This window comes from Numida meleagris, chromosome 22 (genome assembly GCF_002078875.1).
Source record: "Numida meleagris isolate 19003 breed g44 Domestic line chromosome 22, NumMel1.0, whole genome shotgun sequence".
Classification (NCBI taxonomy): Eukaryota; Metazoa; Chordata; class Aves; order Galliformes; family Numididae; genus Numida; species Numida meleagris.
This window is the reverse complement of record NC_034430.1, coordinates 1,568,557-1,589,068: the sequence shown is the minus strand read 5'-3', so window position 1 is coordinate 1,589,068 and position 20,512 is coordinate 1,568,557. Positions and strand designations below refer to the sequence as shown.

At 41.1% G+C, this 20,512-nt stretch overlaps 1 protein-coding gene across 6 annotated transcripts in view; it reads right to left on the bottom strand.

The window, feature by feature from the left end:
* HNRNPR (heterogeneous nuclear ribonucleoprotein R) overlaps positions 1-18,162 on the bottom strand; it is a 37,638-nt gene extending 19,476 nt beyond the window's left edge. For 2 of the 6 annotated variants that reach the window (XM_021375174.1, XM_021375175.1), the window contains exons 1-8: positions 18,005-18,145; positions 11,705-11,891; positions 9,358-9,476; positions 8,850-8,957; positions 8,169-8,282; positions 3,124-3,300; positions 1,507-1,642; positions 223-428 (exon numbers count right to left, since the gene is read on the bottom strand). In XM_021375174.1, the coding sequence (XP_021230849.1) occupies positions 223-428; positions 1,507-1,642; positions 3,124-3,300; positions 8,169-8,282; positions 8,850-8,957; positions 9,358-9,476; positions 11,705-11,891; positions 18,005-18,079 (1,122 nt within the window). In that variant the 5' untranslated portion in view covers positions 18,080-18,145. Of the gene's footprint in view, positions 1-222; positions 429-1,506; positions 1,643-3,123; positions 3,301-8,168; positions 8,283-8,849; positions 8,958-9,357; positions 9,477-11,704; positions 11,892-18,004 lie in introns of all 6 variants that reach the window. The other 4 variants (XM_021375176.1, XM_021375177.1, XM_021375180.1 and 1 more) reach the window with 4 other exon arrangements.

Below are 20,512 nucleotides of genomic sequence, written 5' to 3'. Positions count from 1 at the left end.
TAATTTCAATGTGAACAAACTGAACAAGTTCCTCATGTGTTACACAGGCAACTAGTTTACAGTGCTCAGCCCTTACCAGTTTGGACGGCTTACTATGAAAGCATCCTGTGACTTCTTCCCACTCACTCAAACTAGTAGCATCACTCAGCTAGACCAAGTCAACTACAGCATAAAGAAATCCCTTCCAAAACACAAGAACATCCACATTCAGTTTTTACTTACCTTTGCCATGACTTCTGGATCAGGTTCCTCTACCGGATCAGCCCACTCCACTGTCACAACATTTCCCCAGACTTTTACTTTTCCACTCATCAAGCGACGTCGAGCTTGTGCTGCTGACTTGTGATCTTCATATTCCAAGAAGCAGAATCCTCGATTCTTCTTTTTATCATCAGGTTGATGATATAAGATTACATCCACCAAACCCTCTGAAAAACATGTCTTTAGTATTGAGCTTTAAAAGGGAAATAATCTGAAGTCTACTCTAAAATGTTTTCACTTGCTTTTGTTAAGTTCAGAGGCTGTGTATTACATCTGAAAGGAGTGGGGCATAGGCACAAGAAAACAAAACAAAGATATCCATCCAGTTTATCCGGAAACAGGTTGCCTAGTTGGTGAAAATCTCCAGAACAAACTTACCTCAAAACTAGGCCCTGCAAAATATCAACATGAACAGTTCAAACAGTGTCAGTTTTCCACATGGTTTTACCATTTTTACATGAATGAAAAGCAATCAATGAATATGTGGCATCCCCCCTGCCTCCAGGGGAAACTGGGTAGAATTTCATCAACATCTCTCCAAAAAAAATAAATGAGAGGAGAGACAAGTATTCACCTTCCGTTTTCACCACTTTCCTGCAGTACTAATAAATAGCAATCCTAAAAAAAGGAAGCAGTAGGTTAAAACTCTCCTACAGGACAAAAGCAGATCAAGACTTCAACTTCTCATAAAGCAGAAGCGTCCTGTCAGTGATGTGCCTATTTCTTTTCTTCCTACTTGCTGCGCATTCTGGGGAACAACAGTGAAGAACCGGGACAGAAAATCTGTCACTACTATTTCTACAGCAGCATTCCCTCTAAGATAATTCACCATTCCCTTCTTCCTGTCAATCTTCAGCAACATATTTGAGACTCCCACAAAAGCTTCTCAGGTGTGAAAGCTGAACCTACTGAAGATGCAGTTACAAACGCAGAGCCTTCAACACTAGCCTAGAACAGATGACAGAATTGGGACCTCCACTGTTTTTCTGAGCACATTTGTGCTGTTTCCAATGCAAATTATCTTAACAACATCAATCGTTTAACAGGCATTCAAGCAGGTATTAGCCCCTTTATGGTCCACCATAAAGTATATTTGATACATAAAATTGCTACCAGACAAGCTCTTGGAACCCCATTTGAAAATTATTTAAATAATATCTGAAAGCGTCCCACAACTACAGCTACAGAAGAGGCTGAATGGTATTCTCGAATCAGTGTGAGAAAAATCATTAAGAAGGTCTTTACCTGTGACTTTATTAAACTCTTCCAAGATGTTTTCCTTCGTCTTGTTCTTTGGAATTGACCCAACAAATAATCTGTTGTTTGCCACGGAGATGCATACTCCAAGGTGCTTCCCAGGACGGATTTCGTAGTTGTCACACTGAGAAAAATAAGAAGCCATTCACTTGCATCATCCAGTACAAAATGGTTGAAAAGACCCCAACATCAGAACTTGAAGCAGCTGATATTATATCTTCATACAGGATACAGTGAATTTGCATTGCAAAAGAATTTCTAGAATTGCAATATTTGGGTCAGTGTCCACTTGGACACTGCTGAGTTTAGGTTATCCACAGAAAATGTTTAAACTACCAAGAAACTGATGCACAAGATCAACATTTAATATACAAACCGCATGGGATGAGTTCATTCACCTCCAGTTTATCTCAGTCTTGAAAGCTACTTCTAGACAATGAGCGACTGCTTCCTGTGCTTGGACTCAACATCAGTCACTGCTGTTACTAATACACACATGCAGAAGATTATAGGCACCTTGAGTTCTTCTACTTCAATTGCTTTTTATTATCAAGCACATTTGCTTCAAGATCCTAAGTGCCCCTGCTTTTTAAACCTTCCCCACTCTCATGGCATGGATTTTTTGGGCCCTCTAAACACTAAAGGCCTTTATATTGTTTTATGTTATAAGTTCTTTCCTTTTTTTAGAAAAAGGCTTCCCATAAGAGTTTCTCCTACATCCTCATTAGTTATACCCACAGTTGGATCACTCTGAACAACCCTCATACATCTTTAAAGGCAGGATACTTCAATCTTAAAACAAATTGAAGACATTTTTGTTTCTAAGGAGGATTTTCAAACAGGACCTGGTAGGACAGAAGTTTATTCACCGGACAGCTTCTGAAAGTCTCATTTAATTCTGTAAAAGCTTTCAGCCATCTAAGTGTGACTTAGGCATATTGCTAGCAACGACTTCAGTAAACTTGTTCACATTCAAGAATTCGACAAAACTGTCAATTTTTACTTCAAATAAAACACTGATTCGTACATAACGCTATAAAACTTTGGAAGACAGGTTAAGGTCATAGCAGCTGAACACGAAGTTTATCTTACAAAGCTTTTGTACCTAAATATCAGCTCCTGTTCCCACTGGTACCTGGAATCCAGATACAGGACATACAGAATACATTCACACAAATTCACTTTTTTGGTGCAACACCCAAGGAATAGAGGCCAGACATTCACCAGCAGTGAAGCACTTGATACATTTTCCTGTTACTTGAGCATCCTCCCCTTCATTTCCCCCCGTCGCTAAAAATTTAAAGTAAGAAGGCTAAGCAGCTTCAACTTACGAGTTACAAGATTCAAAACATCCTTTTTCCTTCTTAAACCTACCATCTTCAAACACAAACTCAAGAGTAATCAAGTAGATTACAGCAAACTGGAGCCCTAGAAGTAGACTGTTATTTGTATACACTAAATCAAGCCAGGAGACAATTTTTGAAGAAAATAATGTTTTGAGTCTGCTGCTGATTGTTTAGTGAAACACTTCAAACATTTCACTAACATACTCCCAACATGCTCACTGCTTACATTACATCATCCAATTTGAAAACAGTTACTCACCAGTTTGACTGCTTCCTGAGCTGCATCTTTGCTACAAAAAGTAATGAAAGCATAACCTCTGTTTTGACCAGAAAGAGGATCCATCATGAGGCGAAGATCCCAAATGGGACCAGCTTTCTCAAAGAGTGGTACCAATTCATCTTCATACAAGTCTCGCGGAATCTTACCAACAAAAACCTAGGAAGGAAGAAGACACACAAAACCAAAGCTTAGATTTTTGAATAAACTTACTTTTAGTACTTCAAAGTTCTAGGAAGGGAAGTAATTTGCATCAGAAACTATCACAGCAGAAACACTGTAGCCTTCACTGGCAATTGCATTATTTTTATCTCCTACTAAGGTCCTCTAAAATCCCAACATTAGTACTAGATTGTGGATATAGAAAACCTGGGTTTGTAATTTATATGTAAGAGGCTGTAAGTTTCCACCACTGAAGAGGAAAATAGTTCTTACCTGGTCACAAGACCTTACAGGCTACCTAGTCAGGAATCCTGCAATATTCCAGACCAAGCAACTCCTTACTCTTGCAGTATTTTCATATCATTCCCTAGTCCAATTTTGATTAGAAAGATACAGAGAGGAAAAAAACAACAACACAAAACACTAGAAATCCTTAATAAGTTGCCCTAATGCACGTTTTCACTATTAACATATACTCTTATCTCCCTTCTGTATTTGTTTCTGCTTACACCAACTTGAGTTTTTGTCTAAGAAAACCAGGAAATCTCATTTTTCTTTCTTACACACAGCAATGCCTATTACACTCAGTATGGTTCATCAATGCAAGGCACACTTTAATGTCACATTGGTGTATCTTGGTTTTAATTCCATCACCTAAGCATTAGTCAGGTCTTCATCTTTCAAATTAAAAGAGCCTCTCCTGTGACACTCTCCCTATCTGCTTAGCAGATAATTCCAGCACTTAAAGACACGCAGAATGCCTGTGTAAGCATTGATATGAACAAACCTATGGGGGGGGGGGGGGGCGAGGGCAGGAGATAACCTATTTAAGCGTGGAACACAAACCATTTTAATTGAAAGAAAAGTTAGGTCTTTTACATGTTTCTTTACATTACACAAATATTCCTGAAATACAGTTTCCAGAATGTTTCTTTAGTGTAGCTTAGGCTCCCTCAATTCTCAGAGTGTGAATACCAACTGGTCATGGTTTATTTGCTACTGAGGAAAAAAATGAACAGATTTATGATTACTGATCATAAATTTAATGCCAGAGCCAACGGATCTACTTTTCAGAGAAAGAAAACCCTGCAGAAATCCCTGCAATAGCTGTTTCCATTTGTATTACCTAGAACATTTCACTCCAAAAGCCACGTACAGTTTTCAAAGACAAAACATGACACCATAATGGGAGTACACACGACAGGAACTCCAGCCTACTATTAAGACAGGGAAACTACCAGCCAAAGAACTACCTCATTTTTCTATGCTGAAGGCTTCTCCTTCCTACTTTTCTTCCAGTTTCCTTGACTTAGTCTCCTAATACCATTCTACAAACTTTAGACTACAACCAATTCCACAAGATTGCTACAATGGGTAATATACTCCAGAGGCTAAAATGAGCAAGAGAATGAAGGATTTCATTCTAACACATTCACCCATGACCTACATCCCAAAGTAACTTTACATACGTACCAGGAAGACTAAACGTCTCCATGGGAATAATGATACATCTAAGTGAATTTGCTTTAGGCCTGTAAACCTGAATGTATTAACAAACTGTAAGATCAGCATTAGACATGAGAAACAGCAGGTGAACATCTTGAAAGAGTTAGATGAAACATCTACAGTAACCTTTATTATTCATTTAGGTGGGTTGATAAGCTTGAAAAGATGCTGAAATACTACTGAATATAAATATGTCTTGCTTCATATTTCAGTTCCACAAGACTACTACTACAAAAATCAGAAACTGGCATTATCAGTGAAACAACATGGGAGAACTTGTCTAAGTAGGATTCAGCTGCCTTGTTTCTGTGCCTCTGCTGAGATCACTTTTTCCAGTTTTGCTTCCAGAGGGACCTGTACAAAGTGCTCAATTTTACTTCTCTCACTGCTGTTTTAAAAGATGAATCACGAAAAGAGTCCTTTAACTAAGATAAATTTCAGTGTCACGAGCTAGCTTCACAGAGCATTATTCAGGGGTGCAATTCACTGCTACACTCCACATGATATATCCTTCAGTTATTTCCACAACCGAGCCTCTTCTATGGTCACTGCAAACTAACAAAGAAGCGTTAGGGTTAACAGCAGCATTTCAAGAGTTTCTTCAAAGCATCATTTCCAGGTCATAGCACTCCTGATGCACTTTGCAGTCAACCCTTTCTAAATGCCAGATTTAAATGTGAACTAACGTAGGCTGCATGACTACTTCAACTCTCCAACATCTGCAATCTTCTTAAAAAAACATACTGAAACAAACAAGAAAACCCTAGAGCAACACAAAAGCCTTTGGAACCCTACAGTTCTTCCAGTATAAAAGTGTCTTTTTTTTTGCTGAAAAAAAAAAAACAAAACAGAAACACACAGCAACAAACTTTCTCCCTGTGCCTGCTGCAGCGCGGTCAAGAGCTGGTATTTTACAGTTACTAGTGAATCCTCCTGTTCAAGTCGTGCCTTAACAAAGTATTTATTCATTTACATCAATAATTGAAGGAAGGAAATCAAGTATTCATCAGCCACTTCCTTAATTTTTTTTGATGTAACAGAAAGGACAAGTCATATTCACACAGGGCTTTTTTTTTTTTTTAGTCTCTTAAGAAATAGATTACAAAGACTTCACTTTTCTTAAGTTTTAACAGCTGCAAGCATCCTCCACCAGATGGAAGATTAGAAGTGAAAGTACCTATTTTAACCTGGTAGGCAATACAACTCAACCTAACCAGCTACTACTCCCAAATACAGATACGCTGGATTTACCATCTAGCACATCCAACAGAAACACTGAATGCTTGTCCCGGCTGCATAAAAAGTTTCATCATCATCCAACTAGTAATGGGCTTACAACTGAATTCTTTTTATTCCTCATCTCCTTAAATAAACTTTTCCTTGCTGTGATGGAAATTAATCAAATATTTATAACATTTGCTTTTCTTGTCTGCACATAATTCTGAAATTACTACGTACAAATTACTACTGTCTTTGCATCCTCTTGTTTTGCTTAACCACTGCTTTTTAGGTACCTTGAGTTGCCATTAAGTCAACTTAAATTCTTATTATTTATACAAAACTACTTTAAGATTGCTGAAAATACCTTGTTTTTCAGCAGTGCTTGTATATACACTTTAGTAAGATGATGAAATGTAACAAGACTGGAGAAAGTGAACCTAAGTAGAACATGATGAGTGGTGCAAGTTACCAACGACTATCTTTCAGTGTAAGGATCCATTCCACTTTAAAAAAAAGAGTTCCACCTTAAAAAAAAAGGCCTATTTGATATACAAATACAGCAGAAAGGTCTGATACATCTGGTGAAAAAGTCTATGCAGCATGCATTTTCTTGAAATCAGTACTTGCATATCCTTAAAAAGAAGTTTGCCATTGCTGACATCAGTGACAGCTCTGGCATCAACATACCTCAGCTGGCACAAGCCACGAGAGCTTTATTTATTTTACTTAAAATAAGTTTCCAACATAAAAGAGTCATCACCACAATCCAAAAGGATACATCTTGTGTCTTTACATACTCTCAAACACAATACTAAAAGAAAAGCTTTTACACTACCATACAAGCAGAACTTAGAGGAAAAAAAACCCAAGAAGGAACAAACATCCAACACTGCACACTTTGCTATGGGAAAAAAATGCCAGAACAGTATACAATCTCTTGGGTTAAAACATGGTCCATAACATCCACCAAAACATAAGATCATGTTTTAAGTCTTGATTACTATCTCTCTGAGCTCAACAGCAACAGCTGAAGACTGAATTAAACTTCTGGATGCTTTATCAAAGTAAGGTGATCAGCATCTTAAACAAAACTTAGCAGTAATCAGGCTTGAACCGCTACAAACGCCAGCATTAGCTCAGCTGAGGTATGATTTTTGTAACCAGTTGGCTGGGTTTTGCTACTCACTCTAGTCCTGATTCATAGAAGAAGTATTTATGTTCTTAAGGGTGTTTCCAGAAGTCACCCATTCTAACAAGCTTCAAGAACCTTCCAAGTATGAAAACATACCCTCAATGCAATCAACACAGCCAAAGCCAACTTCACAGCTTTCCTTTGATCTCCTATAAAGACTGATCATCACCAATAGGACAAAATACTTGAGTCTTCAATCAAGTATTTTCAGTCAGTAGGCACAGTGCAAAGCAACACTTCATATCATCATGTATCACATATCATCATAAGTTGGTAAAACAGACTTCTAAGCCACTTTCCTGAACATGAAATGAAAAAATTTCCAAAATAAACAAGATATATGATTCTCTCAGCGTAGTGGTTTCACTATCAGATCATGAAAGCACTAAGGATGTATTCTGTAAAGACTGGTGATTATTAACGAATTATTTACTGCCACTGCAATCTAAGCTGACCTCTTCAAAACTTTGTACAGAGCATCCTAATACAATACACTCAAGTCTTCACTGCTTCCAATACAACACATGGAAATCTTTGCTACTGCCTCTCAAATTCCATTTATGTTGTAAAAAAAAAACAACTAGAGTCAAACACTTTCTGTTCATTTTTTTTTTTTTTAACCTCGCTGCACAGCTGTCACTTTTTAAGCTATGGACCATAGTCTTCAGTTGGGACGATGAAGTCTAACAATGTCAATATCCACCTTACGTTTTAGTAATTTTTACATAGTCTTGCCAGTATATCCATCTGCTTTTTTTCCTCCTCAGACAATAATGCTTTTTTCCTGGAGAATACTGAGGACTAAGACCGATGAAGATAAACAGAGAAGCAAGCTTTCCTCTACAATATGTTAAACTTTCCCTCAGTATAATTTATTTTCCAGTCTTTCCAACATACGTCTTCACATAAACATACAAAATAATTGTATCAGTCTGTGCATACTAACCTCTGTTCCGATACCAGGCTGAACACCAGAATACACAGTATCTGGAGGAGGGCCCCCATATTTTCTCTGTCCTGTAGTTACATCCAAAGTGTAACCAGTCCTCTCTAGCAAAGCCTGAAAAAAAAAAAATGAAAACCAAATCACAACAGCTATGTGGAGGAGGGTAGGGGCCACAAACAACAAAGTTTGTTTCAGCTTTGAGCTCACAGCAAAAAAAACTTATTTTCTTTTTCCCTTATTTTCTGTTTCAATCTGCAGTATCTTACGTAGTAGCCAAGGAACTCCAGAACTTCTTCTCACTAGCTTCCTAAGTCGGTTTTGCACAACAGAAAACCCGGGTCTTAATACATTCACCAAGACTCAATCTTGTTGAAATGTCCAATTAGTCTCAATTTTATCAGCTTGTAAGAACTAGTGTAGGAAGACAAGATAACTCTGAAACAAATAATGTTTTTTTTTTTGTTTGTTTTTGTTTTTTAAGATCATGCATTTTGGTAATTGTGCAATCAGGTACATCTACATCTCAAACAAGCGCTCTCTCTTATCAATCTTTATCTTGCATACATCCCTTTAAAGTCATGTGTGAATGATCTTATCCAAGCAATACTGATTTTCAAGCATTGAAATTACTTCAGCCTGTATACAGGTAGTACAGAACAGTCAGTATTTTCTAAACATTACCTTGATCTTTGCTTCATCTGGTCCCTTTGTCGATTCCTGTACTTTGCTGCCTTGCTTCTCTCTTTGCCTGTAGGTCTTCATAACTCCACATAAAAATGCACTTTTGTTCTGTAGATACAATTTACAAAATAATTAAATCGGGGGTATGAAAAGCTCTGGGAATCCAGCAAATCTTACACTCCATACTGTGAAGTCACCAGATAAGACAATGTCAAGTATCAAAAGAATCCTCGTGAAAAATACAACAATTAATTGAACAAACTTCTAAGTATGGAATTTCAAGCAGTATTTTTACCTTATGTTCTCAGTAACACTCATTTTTATTATCTAGGAGCTTTACTTTTGCACTCCAATACCCGCACATTTAGGGCAATTTTTAAACAGGCCCACGATCTGAGTTTGAAACATACAAAACATGAAAAGAGTTTCTAAGTTTCAGCTCTCCTGCCAGTAGTGCCAGAACACTATTTACACTTATGTGCTCACACTTCTGGAGCTCTCACCTTACCTGTACATGCGACAGGTCACTTTCTTTAAACTGCTGTAATACAGAGAGGGCTCCTTCTTCATTAAATTCCCTAAGAGCATCAATTGCTCTTTCATCAAGATCGACATAAGCTACCAACCCTAAAAGTTAAAGATAAAGAAGTTACAGATTTCTATTAAATTTCATACAAGCTAAGAACTATGCAGTTTGCTTTTAAAGTCCATAACAGAATTATATATTTAATATAATTACATATTCCTACACAAGTATATGAAAGAATATGAGTACAACAATGAAAAAATTTAAATTAAAATGTATATACCTAAGCATTAACTGAAGTGCAAGATTACACCCCATGTGTAACAGCTTCCTAACATTCGGAAATCCAACAGGGAACTCTGGCTCACTTCTAACAGTTTGGGGTTTGTTTGACTCTTAAGTTTCCCACCTCATTCTCTCGAATGGAGCTGTACTAAAGCTGACATGTGAACACTGCATGTATCCTACTGTACATGAAAAAGGAACTTTCTAACTGAAGATCGAACACTCACAAAGCACAAAATATTATTAAGTAGAACGGTTTGTTCGCTCTTTCCTCCCAACTTCAAAAAGCAAAATCAGTAGACTGCTTGTGTCTAAAAATTTATTTTGTTTTACTTGTTTTGTTGCTCCATGCAGTTCAAGAGCCAGAATTCAAAAAGGTATTATTTCGAGCCCTACCATGTACCCGAAAAGGCTAATGTTAATTTTACAGGTACAGACTCCCCCAAGAAACACTGGACCAGTTCTGAAGCACTTTTTCTGTTTCAGGATCTTTGAAGGTTTCTGGGTTTTTTGGTGGGTTTTTTGTTTTCCCCTTTTGCAATGCACTTGCATAAGCTGTGGAGTATAAGAACTTTAGTATTAACATCTGCACTTTTTAAACCACACAGGGAAATTTAGGACCAATAACTCCACATGCTTTGCAACAGCTCGATTTCCAGAATACAGATTTAACTGCTACTTGCTTTTAAGAATGCAAAGTAGTGCCAAGCCAAAGGACTACATTTCAGAAGTGATCCTGCATATTGGAAGGCACCTGTATCTTTCAGATGATATCTCAGCAGATCAAAAATCCCAAACTTTAACTCCAAATTTAGCTCTGGTATCAGAAGTAGAATGTTTCACTGACAAACCCCTGCACAATGTGAATGTCTTCGGTGGCTTTAAGGAAATGCAAATAAATGTTTTCAGGTTACTCGTGCAATGGAATTATACTAGGTAGTTAGGTTCTGGGCTGAAAAGCTTTTAACTCCCTGAAGAACTCCTCACGACACAGCCTAACTGCCACACAGGTTAGACCCCACAAGTTCCTCTGCCCAGGCATTTACACCTTCTCTCAAACCATCAAGTGTACATCGTCATGACCCACAGTTAGAAAGTGCATGTCTAAGTCAATAAAAGCTGGTAAAGGCTTGATGAAAGCTCACTGTGAATGACTTCCAAAAGACATCATTCACATGACCCAGAACGTCACACTGATGAAGGGATAAGGTGTTGTTTTTGAACTGCCTTCATTTAATCAGTGGAATTTTGATTCTTTGCAACAAAAACTGCCATCTTGCCACCAAGGCATTGAAGATAAGCGCATAAAGCAGTTCTACTGCTTCTTATACATTTGTTCACGGAACACACTCTAAAGAGGAAAAGGAAGCTTCTGTCTAAGGACAAAATAATAAGGGAGGATGGGATGTTACAAAAATGAAATAGAGAAACCTTGGTATATAAAGAAACCTTTCCTCTAGCTGTTGCAGAGACCACTTGCTACCAGCAAAATATTACTCAGTTTGCTAGATAGCTTAGTCCTCAGCTTTGTTAAAAAAGCAGTTAGTATCAAACTGAACTTTTCAATGGATTAAACTGTCCACTCAGAACTAGAGAGAACACAAAATCCACAGGCAGACTCAATTCAAATGTAGTCCCAGGCAAGACAAGCTAGTTGCTTCCCTCACTAGGTCACCTGTCCAGCCCTTGAGTGTTTAAGAACCACTGTGAGGAGTTGACAGTAGAAAAGTAAAAGCAAAATGATGATTTGGATTGAAGGAAAAAAAATGTACAGTTTAGTATGCTCAAACACATCTTTATTTGACAGCTAAGAAACTAGTGCTCTGTGCCCTAAAGCAACTAAGATAACACATACAACACTAAGGACGTGTCAAATAATTAGTCAATGTCAAACCCAATTTGCCTTTAGGGAAGTCAAAGTAGCAAAACATTTAGAGCTACACAGATCAAAAACAATGTATTTTAAAACCTTAATCTATAAAAATTTGAAAATGGTATGCCCTCACTTTCATAACCAATCAGAAACAAGAAATGCATATTATACCTGTCTGAAATATTTCATCAAGTCTCTCTGCCACCTTCTGTGGGAGGCCTGCCTCTATCAGTGTCTTGTAGTGTTCTGTGTGAGTTACACTGGAAGTATCCATTGGTTCTTCCTCTTCTTTTAACTGTACCGCATTACCATTCACCTGATTAGCCATTTTATTATGCTGCTGGAAAAAATTCAGGAGCTATATTACAATAAGCCAGAAAAAACTAGTTTGTAGGACAATGCATGATTTATCTAAACTAATTTGTATACATGCTGCAAATGACCTCTACCAGAAGTTTTATTTAATATTTTTTTTTTGGATGCAGCTGATCTAAGTTTCAAAAGAAAGTACAACCCTTAATACTGCAGAAAATGTACATGGAAGAATTTACTTTTTATTTCCTTAAGTGTACTTCATGTACATACTGATGTCTAAATTTTAGATTGTCAGCAAGTTAACTGGTTACCATAGCAGCTAGAATGCACTGGGATACGATAATAACATCCTTCAAAGAAGAATCAGAAGAGCTAGTTGCTATTTTCATTTCCCATTCCTCTACTTGTAAAACAATTGGTTAAAATTGAGCGAACACATAACCCTGCAGGGTAGCTTAACGTACAAAAATGTCAATACTTGTTTGCTAATTTTCACTTTCTTGGCTTGTTGCCATGCCTTCCTTCAAACCCGACATACTGCATAAGACTAGCCAAACACTTTCTCATGACACTAACAGAACTCATTAAGGATAGGAAGAGAAAATTGCACTCGCGAGCACATTGAAATTTCAAGCTGCAACCGAGCCGCTTCCAGGCGTTCAGTTTGACTCAAATAGGAGCTCTACAAATCACAACTGCTTTTTTAAAAACTTACTGGTTTAAAAGGAAGCCATGACTGCAGCATCTTCAGTTCAAGACTTGCTTTCAAGATTAACTGATTGCAAATACGTGCACTGACAAATGCACAGCTATCTTCTCAGACAATTTCAGCGGGCTTTGCCCAATTCATTAAAAACCGTTTCTCAATTAGCCAGCCAGCTGATACTTAGTACTCCCCAATACAAAGGCTGACAAAGGACAAATCAACTACCCAGCAGAGAACATTAGGATGATCAGTTTTTAAGTTCAGAAATGAAATGAGCCTCGGGCTTTAAAAGATAGGGAAGAAGTCAATGATCAGCAGTGAAATGATAACCAGATAGACACACGCAGCATGGCAAGAGCAATGTAATTAAGTACTAGAAAACAGATATGAAGAAGACTCAAGAACAAGTTTTGCTTTGTTTTTAAGACTCTGAAGCCTCCAGCTACTTACTACGCTGAAAAAACAAGTCTCCAAAGATAAACACACCTAAACCAAACCCATGTATACCCACCCCTTCTAGACTACAACTTTTTGGAAGGTAGCCTACGATTCGCAATCTCGAGCAAAAAAAAAAAAGTTTTTCTTCAGACAAAGAAACAATTTTACTACAACTACAACTGTCTTGACTTGAAGTTCAATTTTAGAGATGGAACGCAGCCTCATGTTATTTCTCTGTTAGTTGTCACTTCTTTATGCAATCAGCGAGGAAAAGATGTGAAGTCTTCCATAGCTCCATGGCATAATATATACATACATTCTGTTTCTTGACTCAGAAAAAGTGCTTTCTATCAGTTTACTCCAAAACAGAAACTTAATTACTTAAAAGCAAATGTGACTTTAGCCCAATTACAGAAGAAAAAATTGTTACTTTAGGACTACGGTAACCCTCACCTTTCAGTACAAGTATTAACTGAGCATTCAAAACACTAACTGAATGTCAGGTTTCCATAGGAATGGATACAAAAATAAAGGAAACTGAAAGCCAGACAGATGTCTTCTTGCTTGACTACCTCTGCAACATCTCAAACTTGAAACAGTGCAGGACAAAAGGTTTAGTTAAACTGACAATGCTTTGAGTATCTATCAAAAACGCGTAAGATGGTACACAGAAAAAAAAAAGAGATAGAAAAGATCTGTGGATTTTTGGCTTGTTTTCACCTCCTTACTGCTTTACAGAATCAGCTACTTACACACATCTTCTCCATACAGAATAAAAAACCTAGGAGGCTAAACCAAGGCATTAATACAGGAAACTATTTAAAACAATTACAAGTACCTTTTAAACTTCAATGGTTTATAGTGATGCTCCCTGCACATTTACTTTCTTTTTCTCCTGTGAGACCAGATTATTTACAAGTATCAGCTTCTCATAAATTTAGCACTGCCAAGCACATTCTTGGACTTGGGTATAAGTGAACAAAAGGCTGACAACTATTCTGTGTCAGGTAGAAACACCTCAACTCCAATAACTCAGACCCATGACAAGCAAGGTTTGCAGCCTAATGGCATGAGAAGATGACCTGCCCTCACCACAAGCATACATCAGCGCATGGAGCTCTATCTAACAGCTAAGTGTCAGATTACTGCACAGCACCACAGCTGACCAAAAGCTTTTCTAAGTAGGCTTTTAGACAATGCAAATTAAGCCTCAGCATTTTAATTCACTAGCTTTAAGATTCATTTTTCATTAATGACTAGCAGCCTCATAAAAAACTAAAGTCAAACGCTGTCTATGTCCACCAATCATGAAAGTTCAGTTTGGCTGCTGAAATTTCAGCTATTTCCTGTCCCACAATCTTAACTAAAAAGACTTTCTTAAAGAAACGTACTCTGTAAAGTTTTTAAAATGACACAGCTGTCAGAATATCCAAGTTCCAACAGCATCCAGAAGAAATGCATTTCTCTTCACCGTTACAGCAATAGATTCCATTCCAGCTTCGCAAGCTCAGCCTGAAGTCTGAGATCAGGTGGACTTGACTTTCCTGAGTGATCACAACAAGCGAAACCACGCCTCTTACAGCGCTGAAATCCTCGCTCTGCATACAGCAGACAGGCATGAGTGAAAGTCACCACTGAAAAAAATCATTTAGATCTCCCCCTGGACATCTGCTAGATGTCATCAAGACAAAATATTTTTCTACTAACACAATTAGTAAGGAAAAAAAAAAATGATTTTATTCATGTTTTTTATTCTCCTCTAAAAAAAAATTTAAAAGTGTGTTAAAGAGGAGTGATATCTGTGTTTGCACATACAACGTGTGCGTGTGGCCCAGCCTGTGACAGGCCACAAAGAAAAGCACGTGCACGAAGGTAAAGCTGTCAAATGCTGTGCTCTAGAGTCTCCTATACACTCAAGAACTCAACTATCCGGAAAGAGAGGGAGACTGGTTGAACAGCAGAGATTTTCAGTGTCAATTATAAGCAAAGGTTTATGCGTATATTAGTATGTGTCAGGATATGCATTTGTTTTTATTACATGCAGAAATGGATGAATTTAAAATAGCATACAGAAAAACGTGCTTACCGAGCGAGCAGCAGTAAATACACACTGGGGACAACTTTACATAGGCAGGGAGGGCTCCACTGGTACCTGAAATGTTGCCTAGCTTCAGCAGCTCACAGCTGCAGGGCTGCATGCAAGAGGGAGGTTGTGGGGGGGTGGTTTTGTTTGGAACTTCACATAGTTGTTAAGAGAGCTTGTTCTGAAGACCAGGAATACTCACTCATACCAGACATACTTTTAAGCCATCCACTATCTTTCACTTGGAATTTCTGGATGCTGCATCTCAAAAGCTGAATCTGCCAAGTGACTTGTCCCTTTTTTGGCAAGTAGAAGGTTAAAAACTTATAGATGCCTTTAAATTAGTCAGAAACAAGCTTCTTTTTCATGCTTAATAACTCAAATGGCTCTCAGTATTTTTCCCAGGGAAAAAAAAAAAAAAAAAGCAACACACACCTTAGCCTGACAGTGCACGGCATCCTGAATACAGAAACTCCATCTCAGCCTTACTCTGACAATCACTGAAGCAGCCCCGAGGTGACCATTCCCTCTATTTTATACCAAGGCTCTAACAGAGGTCGCCACCCACAAACAACGTATAACTCCAGCCAATTAATTACACATTTACAGTCTAGTTAACTGAAAACATGCTTAGTAACAGCTTCAACGAGCAGAAATGGCAACTTCTGGTAGAGGGAAAACAATACTGTAAACTACCATAGCCAACTTGACATTGATTATCCATCAACCCTGTTTCAGCCTTGCTGCTACATCACTTTTGATTTCATGAAGTAACCTGCATTTATTTAGCTCAGGTGCACTGGAAGCATAACGAATCTCACGCATTAAAATTGCACCCAAGTAATTTCTGCTTGCTTACATTGCTATTCCTCCTATTGAGTACATTATCTGTAGGTCCCTATCACCTATAGGAGTTAAATCAGATTAAAAATTGCATTAGGGTGTTCCCTTTATTACTACTTGAAGAAACTTTTTCAGATGAACCACAAGAAAACAAACATAGTCCCTATGAAGTTAGGAGTTATACTTGAAGAAGATTCTTGTCTAAGCAGAAAGAAGCACATGCACAAGGGGGAGATAAGAACTGGAACTAAAAGACTGAACTGGGAGTTTATTTAAACCTCACCTGTTCATAAGATATAGTGCTACACCCCTTTATTTTTTATGTGAAACCATTACTGCTATTCCCTTTGTACCACAGATTATTCCATCACAGAAAGTACATTTTAATAGCTTAATTATAATACGTTATTCATTAGCATGAATTGTGGGAAAACTTGTTTTGAAGTTATCACGCCCTGAAAAACCTACACATATTATCCCAGTCTCCAGACCAGTATCTCAGTGGCAGTCACTACAACTTCGAGGCGCTAGCACCCTCACCCTCCCAGCGTTTCCCAAACCATCACCTTACAGAATGGAAATATCTGAGAACCTCCATCAGGATGCTAACCAAAAGCCTAGCACAGCCTCCCCACCAACAGGTGGGTAACACATGGGTTAGCAAGGTGAACATTTGTTTCATTAAAATACACCTACATCAGTAACTACTGCGCTTTGCTAACCTCAACTGCAAAGCCTGTACATCCTCCTTCCTAACAGAATCGGCTGTTTCTAGCTCATCTGCTTGGCTGGGTCGTACAGAACAGCATTCAGGGCACTCCAACTCAAAGCAGCGTTTCACTACAAGCGAGCACTGTACTGATGAGTTTATCCTACAGGAATGTGGGTTTTGTTTTGTTTTTGTAGGTTTTGTTCTCTGACATAAGTTCAGCGTTAGAAGGAAGCTCAAACATTACACCAACAGCAATGACATTGAGACAGAAATAGCTTCTCGGATATAAAATTATCAGACTCTACCACACGGCAAACACAACAGTTTGCATAGATAAATAAAAACGATACCAAGATACAGAACTCTAGGTGACCTTTACTTTAGAAAGATACGTCAAAAAAAAACTCAGAGTCATACAAAATATAATCTCAAATTAAAAAAAACAAAAACAAGGAAAAATAACCCAGCTCCAGGAACATTAACATCCTTTGCAGCAGGAAAGCATCACTGCTGGGGGGGGTCCTCTGGTGCTGCGAGTGGGGTGAGAGAGATCCAAGCAACTTTCTTCAGGCAGTGCTGCAGCACAGCGCAACGCACGTGATCGGGCGCGTTCAGAACTCGCTGGGTAAGCAGGCCGTTAAGGCCCAGTAACTGGAGCCTCGTTTACAAAATAAAGGTAATAATAACGTATTTAAGCAAAACTTTGCAAGTTTTGGTGAAGACCTTTCTCAAAAGAACGTTAAGTGAAGCGATGCCCCAACAACAGGGGACGGGAGAACGTCTCCCTGCAGCTGTACGACACCGCAGGGTTTTACAGAGCGCTGCGACAGCGACGGGTTTACCGTCCAAGCCCCCGGCAGCCCGCCCCCCCCCACGTCGCCTCTCCGGCACCTCCGCTGCCCCGCGGCGGCCGGGAGGGGCCGGGAAGAAGCCGCCCGCGGCCATCCGCAGCCCCGCGCGGTTCCCGCTCAGCCGCACGGCTCGGGAGGAGCGGGGCATCCCGGGAGAAGCGCGGCATCCCCCGCCCGAGGCCGCGCCACCCTCCCCGCGCAGGGCCCGCTCCGGGTCGGCCGCCCGCCCCCGCCGGGCCGCAGGACCCGCCCCCAAGGCCGCTCCCGGCCCAGCTCCCGCGCACGGCCCTCCCGCCCCACGCCGCCCTCCGAGCGGCCGAGCCGCGCCCTGCGACGCCCCCACCCCGCGCTCCGACGCGGCGCGAGCGCCTCGGGCCCGCCTCCGCCCGCGCCGGGCCTATCCCGAGCCCACAGCGGCCCTCCCCGCCGCGGGGCCTACCAGGGAGCGCTCGCCCCCGGCCGCAGAGCACCCTCACCGCGCGAGGGGACTTCCCGGCGCCCCTAGCGCCTCTCGGGGACTCACCGGAGCAGGGCCTGCGCGGCGCAGCTCGGGCCCAAGCAGCGACGGCAAATGGCGCGCGCTCCTCCTTCTCCTCATGGACGGCGGTGCGACCCCGGCAACACGCGGGGTTTCCCGGAACTGTTTCCAGGGACCGCTGCTTCACCCACTCAGAACCTCCCGCTCTGGACGAGCAGTCGGCCCCACCTATAGGAAGCGGGAGGCGGAACCAGCCGTGACTCCCGAAGACCAATCAGAGGAAGACCCCGTAACCAATTGCGCGGCGCCTTCAACCCGGCGCGCCGGCAGGGCCGGAGCTGGGGCTTTTAAAGGGGCAGCGCCTCCCGCAGCTTTGGAACAAAGGGAGCGCGGGGAACGTACGGCGTCGCTCCGCCCTGGACGCGCAGCGCGAGGGCGGGCGGTGGCGGCTGGGCCCCGCCCTGGAGCCGGGGGCTGGTGGTGTGTGTCCCGGCGGGCGCTGCGGCGGTTGACCTGATGCTTCTTTCTCGGGAGTGCGGCCTGGTGGCTGTGGGGGGCCTTTCCGTCTCTGCCCTGCAGTGCTACCGCTGAGGGAAAGCGCTCAGTGCCCGACTCTTGCCGTATAAGGGAACCAGCCCCGACCGCGGCTGTTAGTGGTGGGGCACAGCCCGGAGGGCTCTGTGCGGGACCTCTTCTGAAGGACATTAGCAGGCGGGTCCTGCTGCCCAGGTGTGCTGTTATTAGCTAATTAGCCTGTGATTAAATAGAGCTTGCCTGCTGTTCCTTGTTTGATCAGGTCCTCAGTGTGTGCAGACTTGATGCAATAGTCTGTAGGAGAGCAGCTCAGTGGCAGTGGTGGTGCTTCTCCCCCAGGGCCTTCTCTCAGCTTGCAGTCCTAGAGCTGTGAGGAGAGTGGCTCTGAGCAGCTCCTGGGCTCCCAGAGGAGCTCCTTCAACAGCAAAATGCCTCTCCTGAAAGCTCCATGCATGTTAAGCATGAGTGCTCCCATCATGAACGTGGAGTATGGATGAAGTTGTATGCGTTGGCTGATGGATATAAAAGCAGCTTTGCAATCTGGAAGTTGAAGTCCATCTCAGGTGCAGGAGGTGCTTGATCCACCACAGATGGAATACTGTGTCCTGTTCCAAAAAGATGAGGATCTCCTAGAAATAGTCCAGTGGAGGACGGCAAAAGATGATTAGCAACCTGGAGCCTCTGCAGTCTGAGGAATGGCTGAGAGCCCTTGGACTACTGAGTCTGAGAAGAGAAGACTGAGATGGGATCTCATGGCTGTTCATAAATATCTCAAGTGTGGGAGTCAAGTCAATGAGGATGGACTTTTCCCAATATCATGCAGCAACAGAACAAGGGGCAATGGGCAGAAACTGGAACACAAGTTCTGTACTAACACAAAGAACTTCCTTACTGTCAGAGTGACAGAGTGCTGGAAGAGACTGCCCAGAGAGGTAGAGTGGAGCAGTCTCCTCTGGAGATACTCGAGACCCATCTGGATGCCTACCTGTGTGACCTACTTTAGTGAATCTGCTTTAGTGGGGAGGTTGGACTTTATGATCTCTGGGGGTCCTCTCCAACCCCTACAATTCTGTAGTTCTGCCCTGCTGAGCCTGCTTGGTGCTCATGGATAGAGCTGCAGCTTTGCGTATGGACTGCACTGCTCCATATATCCCATCTCCAGACTTGACTGTGAGGTCTCTTGTGGCACAGAGCTGCAAGGGATGCAATTACTGCCTCATCCATTTAAGTTCATCTGACTGGGAGTCAGTAATATGCTTCAGGAATTGCCACAGCACAAAAATAAAGAGGAATTGAGCGATCTGAACATCTGACTCTTCTCTAGTGCTTAAGAAATGTCCTGCAAAGCTCTTCCACTGGCATACCCTTTACACCAGATGACTGAACATAATGAGGCTACAGCAAAATGTACATTGAGAAAGGGCGCTTTTTTGGCAAAGCAGTAATCTCAGTTGTTGAGCACTACCATCTCTTACAGCGGGAACATTCCTAATGTGCTAATTGGCAAAATAAAAGCCTCGAAGGCATTGCTAACCCCTTCTCATCTGTTCTGCACTGGCATTTCCCAAGTCCCTCTTGGGTAATTAATTCTGTGCAGACAGCTGTGAGCAGTAGCAGGCTGTGGCTTTTGGTAGTATGTTTTTTTGTTGTTGTTCTCATTTCATCCCCAAATCCATATTGATTTGGTGTTAGGCTTAACAGGCCCTTGCTGGCACAGAACTTCTGCGTGCTATTTTTTTTCTGCTAAGAGCTTAATAATATATACCATTAGCAAACTGGTGTTTGTAAGGCAGAATTTGGAATTAAATATGGATTAACTTTTGAGCTGCCAGACAACCACCACACATTCTTTAACAGGATCTGGCACTATTAGTTTTTCACTGTAATGTGGTACGTAAACCACGTCTGTTCCAACAGTGGTTCTATCAAGCAGTCTAGTTATTTGGGTTCTTTCCTATGATGAGGTCTGTGAGCTTTGAAAGTCATCTACGGTGTGCTGCAGACTGCACTTACATTGGC